A 12,695-nucleotide genomic window follows, 5' to 3' on the forward strand; every position below is an offset into this window, starting at 1 on the left:
CGGATTATAGATCATTCCGAATTATGGGTGTCCGAATTAACGACTTTTGACTGTATTACCTGACAAATCTAATGGTTGTAAGATTTTTGTCAAACCACCAGGAATTATTGCTGTGCTCGTAGACAATTTTTAACATCTGGTTTTCACTGCAAATAAATGAGCACGCATGGAATCCATTATCAATAACCCTCTTGGTTGACAAAAAGATCCCTTACGACACTGCCAAACTTTTTGTAGCCACTCATGCATGATTGTTTCACACATCCAGCCGTTCTCGTTTGCACAAATAATTGTGTCATTAGGAAAATCTCCCTTCGGAATAGTTTTCTGTTTAAAAATTATCATCGGCTTTAGCTTGCCACCGTTTGCGGCACAAGCTAACGTGCATGTAAATGATGTTCTTTCATGCCCCGTCATAAGCACAGATACAGTTTTTGCATCAGTTTCATCAACAGTTCTGTTTGCAGGAGAGTCGAAAGCTAACGGCATTTCATCCATATTTATTATCTGTGACCGAAGAAGTTTTCTTTTGTCAATAATATCTGTCACATATACTGGTGTGCAAAACTTAAGCAACAATGCAAATTTTAATCAGATAACCATGCAATTGCAGAAAAAGGGGTTCTTGCTATCAGTACAATGAACAGGCAATTCAGTAGAAAGGTCTTGCATATGCAAATGTCAGGGAAAAAAGTCACAGGCTACGTAAAAAAGCGTGCGGTCGTCACGCTTCGCTCGAGACTACCATAAAAGGAAGGACGGAGACGCAATTAAAGACATTCGCTGGAAGTACAAGTGAAATCTTTCGTGAAATATGGCTAGAAGAAATCATCTGGATGACTTTACGAGTGGAAGAATGATCGGAAAGCTGGAGGAGGGGCGCAGTGTGACCAGTGTGGCTAAAGATTTGGAAGTCAACAAAAGTGTCATTTCGCTGGCTTGGAAAGCCTTCCAAACCATAGGTACAGCTATTAGAAAGGTTGGTGGTGGCCGCTTCAGTACAACAACTGCAGCAGATAACCGATATATCGTCCTACAGGCGAAAAGAACCCAAAACCAGTCAGCAAGTTCCACAGCTCAGCAACTGTGTACAGCAACCGGCGACAATTGTTGTGGTTTACTGTGTCCAGACACCTTCACAAAGATGGCCTATTTGCCCGCCGTCCTGAATGCTGCATTCCTTTGAAAGTTGGCCATCGGCGCCACCGTTTAGAGTGGTGCAAGGAGCGCAAAAACTAGGCATCTCATCAATGGAGTCATGTCCTCCTTATGGATGAGAGACGTTTTAGTGCCCCAAGCAATTCTCAATGCCAAATTATTTGGAGAGAGGTAAGGACACGGTTTAATCTCAGTAACGTCATGGAAAGAGACTATTACAGTGTCCTGGAGATCTCGTCTGGGGAGGCATTATGCTGAACGAGCAGACAGAGCTCCACGTTTTCGACAGAAGTTCTGTAACCGGAGATCGCTATTGTCAGAAGGTGATCCTTCCCTATGTGTGTCTGTTACGAGGTGCCATTGGACCAGACTTCATTTTTATGCATGACAATGCAAGGCCACACCGGACTGCTGCTGTTCAGAAGCTACTGAGAAATGAAGATATCACTCGAATGGATTGGCCAGCGTACTCCCCTGATTTAAATCCCATAGAACATGTATGAAATGTTTTGGGGAGACGCCTTGAGGCACGATTACATCCACCGGCAAACACCCAACAACTGAAACAGATGCTGATTGAGAAATGGGCACTCTCACCTCAAGATCGGTTGGACAATCTGGTGCTGAGTGTGGGGAGACGATGAGAAGCAACTATTGCAGTAAGGGGAGGGCATATCCTATACTAAGGAACATCTACTTGTTGTTCTTCCTCTTATACAGACAATCATGTGTAACGATACTATGAGTTCAATAAAGCCTGTTTTTGTTTAATTCCATACTGTATGCATTGTATTCATTTTTGCGCAATAATGCTTTCGTCATTGTTTTAATACAAAATGCTGTCTCTTATTTCTGAATTGCATGTCTCTCAGATGATATCTCGTGGATTTATGTCAAAAAGAACACCTGTTGCTTAAGTTTTGCACACCAGTGTATTTTAGGAAAGATGCCTTTTTATCCTGCCAGTCCATTGGTAATTGTTGCCCGCCTGTTGTTCTAGTACGCACAGAAATATTTTTTTTGTTCATAAATCTGCTACACCAGTAAGGCCCTCCTTTGAAATCATTTATGTTCATTTGCTTTGCTATAAATTTTGCTTGTAAGCGAATTTTTACAGTCGAAATTGCCATCCCTTTTTTTTTGTTGCTCCTTTATCCAGTTTGCAAGGTCGTCCTCTAGATTCGGCCACCTTACAGTACCACTTCTTTTGGCTCTTTTCTGTTGTAGCATATTTTTAAGTTCTTCTTTTTCAGTTCTCCAACGTTGAATACATCTCTCATCCACTTCAAACTCTCGAGCTGCTGCTCTATTTCCAATTTGTTCAGCACGTGAAATTACATTAAGCTTAAAACCAGCAGTATAGCTTCTGTGCCATTTAGGTGCCATTTTCAAAAGTTTTCCGTTCCCTTCTTACTCAAAAACTATCCAACAAGTACTTGTACCCAAACTGATGGGATCTGTATCTGGCAGAATGACATGAAAAATTGATTCATGCTGAAGGGGAAATATGACAGAGTTCGTTATTGCGAGGCAGGTGGAGTCGTGTCCGCCTTGGAAAAAATTGGAGAATTGAAAAAAATTGGAGAAAAGGCAGGGGTGAGTAGAGGATGGGTCCTGGAAGATTCATCGAATGGCAGAGGAGAGAGACGATTCAAAATGATGAGAATGTTGATTTGAAAGGGGGAAGAATGTTGTTGTTTTGAGATCCCGTTTAGGGTGAATAAGGCATGTAGGTCTGTTCAAGGGAAAGAGTGTAAATAAAATAATGTTCACAAAAAGCAACTGAGTGGTCTTTTCTGTGGGAACAACTGAGTGGTCCATTTACAATGACAAAATTATTCAAACTATGCACAATGACCATCAAAGGAAATATTTTATTTTTAGTGCACCTAAATGCCGCACCCGCTGAAAATTTGTTTTAAACACGTAAATGCCGCGGTGTTTCTTCCGGAAATTATGGTAACTAAATATTATTTAGGAAGTTATAGCAGTTTCTAAATGAAATATCTTGGCACATAACAATAAATCTTTCTGAAGAGCTCTTTTAAGTAGAGTGCTGACTAATTATTGAAAAGTAACTCTTGTTGGCAAAATAATTTTATGCTTCAGGCTTCAGAGGCTTTAATTTTTCATCTCCCGAACTGCTATATTTGGATATATAATATACATTTGAGATATATTGTGATAAAATTTTTCTTCCTTATTGTTTATCAATCATTGGTTTACTTTTTCCAAGCAATATAAATATTACAAATATCAAAGTTAAAAAAAAAATAAAACAGTTATTATTATTTTAAAATCTTTTTGGTAGATTTGATATTTGTACTGCTTGAAGTAAAAAAGAAACCTCATGAAGCAATGCAATTTTTCTTAATACTTAATTACAGAATTAATATTTAAATAAATTATTGCACTTGCAATTGTTAAACAGAACTGAAAATAACTTTTTCTCGATCCTGAATCCAATTGTACATTAGTATGAATTTAATGCTATTGTGAAATGATGAGTGATAAATTCTGATAACAAAAGAAAAGAATACAAAACTAGAAAGTGAAAGTAAAAATGAGTTGAAACAGTTGAAAAGAAATACCTGAAAATTAGAATAAATGAATTTAAAAGAGGAAATAAAATAGAACAAATGTATTAAAGAGGAGAAGAAGAGTGATTTCAGGTTTTCTACAAAAGAATCTATTTTTACAAGCACAAGTTTCATAGCAAACTAACAAAAGCATAAAAAAATTGCAATCTGAAAAGTTGAGATTAGGATCTTGCATCTTGAAGAGCTTACAAAATTTAAGGGAAAAAATAAACTGTTAAAAAAATACTAAAACACATGTAAATGACGTATAAGATATAAAAGTATAAGATTTTAAATAATTTGCAATCTGATTTTGTTGTATGGATTTTATGTTAATAGCTTCCACAGTTTAATCTAAGTATTTGCAATATATGTAATAATTTAAGAATTTAGGCTCCTCAGAATTGATGATATACAATATAAAATCTGATATTTGGAAAAGATGTACAAAACAGAAAAACCGAATGCTAGGGATAAAATTGCAAATGTTGTTATATGCCAAGTGAAATAAAACAATGCCAGGATACTAGGATATAACCATAAAGGTAATTTAGTATGCTCCTGAAATTCAGAAGGCTTTGAAATGTGCTCGAGGGACAAAATGGTCATTTTGCACTGAATATGTTGTAGAGACATTAGGTATTTTTTGGAACAAGAGAGATGAAAAGTGAGAAAATGCCTTTGCCAGGAATCGAACCACAGACCTCTCAATTATGTGCTGAGCGTGCAGACCACCACACCAAGAAGGCAGGATACCTTATATACTCGACTAGGGTTTTTAGGGGACCCAAAAGCCAAATCCTGGGTGAGGAGAATCATCATCCAACACCCTTTTTTTAGTTTGGGCACCACTGTAGAGACATTAGGTATTTTGGAAGCAGGAAAGATTAGCAAATGCTTTTGCCGGGAATCGAACCATGGACCTCTCAATTATGTGCTGAACGTGCAGGCCACCACACCAAGAAGGCGGGAGAAGTACCTTATAACGTAAAAGTGAAAAAAAAAATGCATTTACTGTCTGCAGGCATTTAGGCGTAAGAGGTCGATATCAGATATAGCCATCATGGAAGATGTGGAAGATTCCACCCATCATGTCATGCATTGCACAACGTTATCCAGCAGCTGTTGGGGTAATTTATCCCATTCCTGTGTCAGTAAATGGATGAGTGTGTCTTGGAGGACATTGTTGACCAGCAAGACTCCTCCCCAAAGCATCCCAAACATTTTAAATGGTATTCAGATTTGGAGAATGTGCTGGCTATACAAGGTGTTGAATATCCACACTCTCTATACACTGTGGGACCATGATTGTTCAATAGCATGTTGCTTTGTCATCCACAAAAACAAATTTATCACTGACAGCAGGATAGGAAATGCGAACATGAGGCAGCAAAACTTCATTAATGTGGCGTTGGCTAGATGTAGTCCAAGTTGAAAGCACATAGAGCGACGTATGGCCATTACCATGACACTACATTTAGAATATCTGTCCTTTTGCTGTATATTTGCTGCACTATATACAGTACCACTCTCACGCCAGATCAACTGTCATCTATAATCTGATGACAATCTACACTCATTCTGAGAATAGTACGCAAGCCCAGTCACTTGCGCTGCTGAGGACACCATTGCAAACAGGGGCAACAGTGATGTGTAGACAATGAAATGCATGCAACAGGAGGATGGGTGTATAGTCCTCCTTTGATGCAAACATCTGGCTACAGTTTTGGAGAAATTTGCTTGCCAGTAGCAACGGGTAACTGATGTGCTACCTCAGTAGCTGTGCTGTGCTGGTTTTATTTTTGCCAATAGCACTATGTACTATCTTCTGCTGGCGTCCTACTGCAAACACAATCTCCCCGTGATGTTTGCTTCACATTCCCTTGGTTTTGAAATAATTTCCAAAGTCTTGAAACAACACTATGGTTGACATCTAATACCCCAGAAATATCTGTTATTTTTTGCTCCTTCTCATGGCCGTATAACTGTTATATACGGCCAAGCATAAAATCATCTAAGTGATCTCGGGAAGGTGTACCAAAACTTGCAGTTGATCCTTTCCTGTTAAATTTTGCTTTCGAACACCAATGGTCAATATGCATCAAATCCTTTATCTCTTATCAGCACTATAACATGGCAAACAACTTCAGCAATCCAAAATTTGCTTATGCACAATACGTCTTAGTATACTCCACATTTATGCTAGTTTCCACATTTTCCTGCCTTCCATTTTGTTGTTGCTATTGCTGTCACTGTCATCCATCTTAAGCAGTTATCTACCAGCGTAGTTCCTCATAAATTAAGGCAACTGAATATCTATCCATTTATTACTAAAGAAATTAATTAATTGCAGTCTTCAAAAATCAAGTAATTGCAATATTCCTTTAAATTTTATGTATTTGGAAACCAGTTGATAGTTATAACAGCCAAGAAATTCTTCCACACTACGTATTTAATTCAATAGGTAGAATTTTCATTGTTTTTTGTAGCATTCATAAATATTTCTCATATCTGGGTATTTTTTGAAGGCCAAGAAAATTTTCCTATGACTTTATATTTTATCAAACATTTGAGTTGCTTTAAAATCTTGTTATTTTTCAAATACTTTAATTTATATGAAATTCTAATGTCACCTTTCTTTTGCAGATTAACCACAGAGATATCATTGGACAAACAGCATTGTTTCATGTCGCACAAAGCTCTGCTAATCGCAGTCCAGCAATTATAGCAAAATGTAAAAAGTATTCATATGCAGATTTATGTTTGCTGTTGATAGAGCGGGGAATTGACGTTAATATTAGTGACAACTCTGATCGAATTGCTCTGCATTTGGCAGTTAAATTGAGACAAGAAATTTTGGTTCGTAAACTGCTTGTTTGTGGATGTGACATCAATAAACCTGATAAAGATGGTTTTACACCATTATTCTATGCGTGTGAGGGTAGAAGTCGGAGACTTGTTGATCTACTTATAAGTTGTGGTGCTAATTTGCGGGCCCAAAACTGGGAGGCCATTTCGACTGAATTCCTAAATGATGAAGTTAAGCAACTAGTAAACTATATTGTGTACAAATCCAAGCAGTGTCTTAGCTTATTAAACCTTTGCATTATCTTCCTTAGAAAGAAGCTGAGAAATGTAGACAAAGATGCTTTCCAACTTGGATTGCCTCCATTCCTAGTCAAATGCATACAACTTAATGATAACCATATGTAATACAGTTTGTTATATATATATATATATATATATATATATAAGTAAAGTTGGACTTGTTATACAAAGTTAAATGGTGTGAAAATTACTGAATTTAAAAAGGAAAGTCATAAGTTTCTCATTGCAAAATTATATATATATATATATGTATAATTTTTATAGATTTAGTAGAAAATAATATATATGTAATAAATTTTGTAAATATCTAAATAGTGATTAGAGGTTAGCTGTGTAGATACTTAAGATAACATTCACAAGCAGATGGAGGTGGAGACAAAATATAACTTATTTCCGTATACTTTATTCTTGCAACATGTATTCTTAACACATCATCTTATGGTTGTGTTATGCATCCCACAATTATCTTACATACCCACATATATAAATTTAACTATATTTGCTTTTCCTTTTTTGTGAAATTTGTTGTAGATTTTTAGTAGCATAAACAAACAGCAATAAAGGAATACATATATACTATAATTCTAACAAAATATTCCCATTCACAAATTTTTTTTTATCAAAAATTGATAAAAATTAAGATAGTATTGTTTTGCTAATTTTCATAATAAGATCTTTTCAGTTTGCCTTATCCTCTGGTTTCTCTGTAATCTGTAATTGGAGGAGATCTTATATATCTGTTTCCTTAACGCTTATCCCTTTTATTCACTAAGCAATGGATGAACAGGCATTGTAGTGCCAAGCAAGTGAATGTTAGAAGATATTGAATGTGGACAAAAATTTGCTCTTCATATATGTTAAAAATAGGCTTCAAGAAGTATTGGGGGTGTCAATCAAATGATCCATATTTAAACAGGGTTCGTACCATCCTTAAGAGTCCTTAGTTTTTTTGGAAAGGATTTTTGATCCTTTTAGCCCTTAATTTTGACCAAATTTGGCAGAAGGTCATTAATTTTAATCATCTGAAATTTAATCTGTCTTTCTCTTAAATAGAAATGTGTCTGTTTTTTCAATTGCCATTTTGAATGTGAATTTTGGACAAATATTTTTAGCGATTCATTGCCAAATATAGTTTTTTTTTTTTTTTTTTTGAATGGGTGAATAGGTTCATGAATTACAGTACAAAGTCTGGGACTTCGGCAGTTCCAGATTTGGGATTTTTCCAGATAATATATCATCAATTTAAATCTGGTAAGATGGCATGCAGAAATTACACAATTAAAAATATGAAATCGTAGTTTATGAAATAAAGAACAATTATGATCTAAAGGGTATCAAAATTTACAAAAGAAAGCTTAATATTTATTTGTGTACTTTATTAAACATTTCTTTCCATATAAGTTGTTTAATATGCTTCCATAAAAAATATAAAAAAGTTTCTTTTTTCTTGTGTCATATACAGTGGACTTTCCAATGCCATACTTCTCACATAATTTTGAGACGGATGCCTTTATCCATTTTTAGCAGCAATTTCACTCTTTGTTTAATGGACATCGAAACATGGTTCTGCTTTGTAGATGCTTTGCCAACTACAGAATTGGAAACTCTTTTCGACATAATCGAAAGTTCAAGCTTAATTTTTATAAAATTGCCGTAATAATAACAGTCTGCAAAAAATAATAAGCTGGATCAAATTAGAAGATCAGGCAACACCACAGTCTGCTACATTAATTGAAATGCCTTCAAATCAGTAAAGATAATTTTAGCCTAACTTAATAGCGTCCGTTATACATTATTGGCTGTGTATCACAAGATTGGCGACGAAAGCCAAGTTGTTTCACTAAATTTTGTCTTGCTCCTATTGCGTACTGAATTAAGCCTGATTTTATTAGTTTAGTTATTTAGTATACCTACATTGATTTCTTGCACATGCTTCAAACTAATCCAGGTTCTGAATAAATAAACTCCTACATATACTTAAGGCTTTATCTAGGGCCGGCGCTCTATACCGCCTGGTGCAGTCTCTATGGGTCCTAAATTCTGCTACAAAGCGCTTTCCTAAATTCTAAATTTTCACCATGCCTAAAGTTTGGATCCCAGTGCTTTCCCTAAATGATATATACTTCTCATTCCTTAATTTTGCTGCTCGGTGCTTCCCCAAATTCCAAAAATTTCGTCTTCCCTAAATTCTGTCGTCCGATGCCAACATATTCTGCTGTTGCTTCTGGGCTGATGATGAATAAAATATCAGTTATTCTTAATTAAAGTAGCACTAAATGTAATCTTTCGGCCTATGATTTTCATTAACAAAATCTACTTTTAGCATATGAAAAGAAATTTTGTTGAAATTTTCCACGTCAACATTTCTTAGAGCATTTAAAAATCTATAATCATCGCCAAGCGTAATGTTAGCATAAAAGGTTGTCATACTCTTGTTATTCAATTACTAATATAAAAAATGTTTAGACATCACAGCATGAGTTATTACTGAAGCTGTCATGTATTGATAAACATGCGGTGATGAAAGCAAAATATAAAAAATATTGACTCGCGAGGTCGGTATCAGGGATATAAAATAGGTGAATGTTTTGTTTTGAGATGTATGCCAAGTAGATACTCAGGTACGGAGCCAAATTATTAATCTCATAAATTTATGCTTACATGATTGTTTTTCCATAACAAGGTATTTTATTTAGTGCCTAAGTGAAGTTAAGAATTGGAATATTTAAGTGAAAATCTCCACATGTTTTATTATGGAAGAAAAAATCAAATGCGCATGCGTAAAGCATTAATAAAAAAAAAAATGTTTGTGGCTTTGAGGTCCAGATTTTAGATCATTCCAGATAATGGACGTCCAGATTTCGGACTTTGTACTGTATATAATTTGTTTTTTTTATTAAATAGTTCCAAATTTGGCAACATTTTGGAGATTTTAAGATCAGTTTCTATCGAAAATTTTAAATTCGGAAATCTGGGAATTTTTCAACATTTAAAGAAAAAAAAAAAAAAAAAAGCATTATAACATTGATCAATTTCATTAAAATAATACTAATATATTGAAACTGTATTCAAGAAATAACATTAAAATGAATTTTTTTATTTTTTGCTATCATATTATAAAGTGACATTACTTTCTATTTTGGCTACTTATTACACAATATTTTGAATCTCAAAAATAGACAAAATAATAAATGCATAAAATGCGCTTTAACACAGATTAAAAACAATTCTTAGCAAAAGCAAAATAGTTATTTAATTAATTAAAAAAGCCTTTTTTAAAATTTTTTCATGGTAAGAGTTTTTTCCATGTAATTATCTCAATATGCACCAGCTTTCTCTATAAAATGAATTTTACACTTATTTCCCTCTGATTTTTTTTTTTTTTTTTTCAACATATTTCTGGCTTTTTGCTGTTACAGAATTGGTAGGGGTAATTTTTTCTTTAGGATTTTGGACATTGTAACTGGGAAAGATTAGAAGGATTTGAAGGCAAGATTTATGAACCCACAAATCTAGAACATTCCAGAAAAATATCTGCATGGTATTAACATATAATGGATGTATTTGGCAGAAAGTTTATGATGAACTTTTTCTTTTTGGATATTTTCAGAAGAACAATGAAAACATAATATTTTAATGTTTTACTTCTAATACTAGAAGTCTTTTTCTAAACAAGTTTATTTTCCCTTTGTTTTCTCTACTTTCCACTAGACACAAGCACGGAAAATATCAATAATGCATCTAACCTTATCTCATGGGCAGGTATTATAGAAAAGAACTTTGCTATTAATAATGAAATTGAAAACAACAGTTTGAAAGATTCATCTGATATGTCTCAGTGCATCACACATCATACAAAAGGCTGGCACTACACATTTTCCCACCTGATTCAGTCTCTGTAGATCCTGAAATTCTGCTGCCTAGTGCCTTCCTAAGTTCTAAAATTTTGCCTTTTCTAGATTTTGTTGCTCGGTGTGCCAGTAAATTCTAAGAATTTTGCTACACTGGCTCTATAATCACCCCTTACAATGTATCATTTCATATTTATTCTGAATGTTCATATTGCTAAAGAAATCAAGTTAGCACCTTTTCCTATACATTATAAATTCATTTATCTTTTTAGATCAATAGAAATCATTAATTAAATCCAAAAATTTTTAAATGAAGAGAAAATGTATTGAAGAAACCGAATGCATAAAGAGAAAGAGAATTATTCTTCAAAGATATATACAGTTAATTATCATGTACATTAATTGGTTGTTTATAATTTTCCCTTTCTGTTTACTCACCAGAATGAAAATCACATAGATAGTTTTTAAACTAAGGTTTTGAGATTGTAAGACAGAATTTGTTTCTGGTCTCTGCCACGTCCGCGCCAAGCCTAATCGGCACCGTCGTGCAAATGTCTAGTGAGCCCCTTTATGCAGTGATGATATTAAAGGGACATTGCTTATGGTTAGCACTTAAAATGAAGCATTATTAGCATAATAGTATGAAAAACAAAACAAAAAAAAAACTTACATTTTACCTTTTGGCTAAATATACAAACATTTTGTGCTTTGTTAAAACCCACACTCATATTTATTAAAGAATTATACCTACATTTATGTTATAAAAAGCTGCCTAACAGATATAGTGGTTAGCGCTGCTGGCTGCCATGCTGAAGGGCCCGGTTCGAATAATGGAGAAGACATGTATGTTTGGAAGTGTATAATGCCTGTCCGGCATGTGGGCATTCTAAATATGTGAGGCAAAAGTCCTTGCGAAAGGTTGGTGGTAAGGGAAGAGGGGTCGCTCGGACCTGCCACTCCCAGGTGTTCTCCATCAGAATTACAGGCAAAACTGAGTTAAATCGCACTGTCACCTGTAAGGTGCTCAAGGCTGTTGCCAATGACAGGCGCATCTTTCGCTTCTTGCCACGAGGAATTTCGTGGGCTTGGGCTGACTATAGGTCAGACAAGTGAGCATTAGTCAACAATAACATGTTATAAAAAAGTAACTCTGCAAGAGAAGCGAAATTAATAAATTAAATGCACTGGATACCAACTATGTTGCTGAACACTATTTATTATCTTAAAATTAAAAACAAATAAATCTATATATCTTAAAAGCTTGCACTGTTTGTTGTATGCAGCATAGTTTATGACAAGGTTGAAACTGTGATTATAACAGGGCACAAAAAGTGGTCTAGGGCTGATATGTAGAGATATATTCAAAATTCTTTTCTACACACCGCTATGTTGTTGACAACGATATAGCATAGAGTTTCAACCGACGATGTTAAATTTCATCCAAACATTTGCAAAAACTACAGTTCATGCATAGGATGTATACTATTTATATTGCTTTGATTTTTATCACTTAATGCTTAATGGGAAGGCAGGAGAGAGGATGCCAGAGCCACCCACATGATTGACTTCATGGTCACTAACAATTTGATCCAAATTAACAAATCGGACTCTTCCCCCAACCTTTTGAACAACCAGATCAGAAGGTTGGCCTGATCTTACCATCACTACCGCCCTCATAGCCCCTTACATTTAGAACTAGAGGGTCGAAGATATCCTCACAGCAAGCGATTATCACCTAATTACTTATAGCATAGATATACCAATCAGCTATTTTGTGAGAAAACGTTACAGGACTATATATGGAGGTCACAAAATGTTCATAGACTGTCTTGCACCAAGAGTCCTCTACATTACTGTTTTCCTCAATAGCAGCTACGATCACAGAAAACCTTCGATGAAGCCTATGATCAACTCATCCAGACGATTGACGTAGCTTGTCGTACAGCTTACAAAACCAAAGCATATAAGAGCAACCCTAGAACACACTGGTGGACCAAGA

At 34.9% G+C, this 12,695-nt stretch overlaps 1 protein-coding gene across 3 annotated transcripts in view; it reads left to right on the top strand.

Annotated features, from left to right (window-relative positions):
* LOC118202847 (uncharacterized) overlaps positions 1–7,173 on the top strand; it is an 82,779-nt gene extending 75,606 nt beyond the window's left edge. For all 3 annotated transcript variants that reach the window (XM_085806663.1, XM_085806662.1, XM_085806664.1), the window contains one exon: positions 6,384–7,173. In XM_085806663.1, coding sequence (XP_085662789.1) covers positions 6,384–6,950 — 567 coding nt within the window. In that variant the 3' untranslated portion in view covers positions 6,951–7,173. The remainder of the gene's footprint in view (positions 1–6,383) is intronic.
* Positions 7,174–12,695: the final 5,522 nt, after the last annotated feature.

Source organism: Stegodyphus dumicola, chromosome 12, assembly GCF_044657685.1.
Source record: "Stegodyphus dumicola isolate Sdum_Otavi_A_Nest chromosome 12, ASM4465768v1".
Lineage (NCBI taxonomy): Eukaryota > Metazoa > Arthropoda > Arachnida > Araneae > Eresidae > Stegodyphus > Stegodyphus dumicola.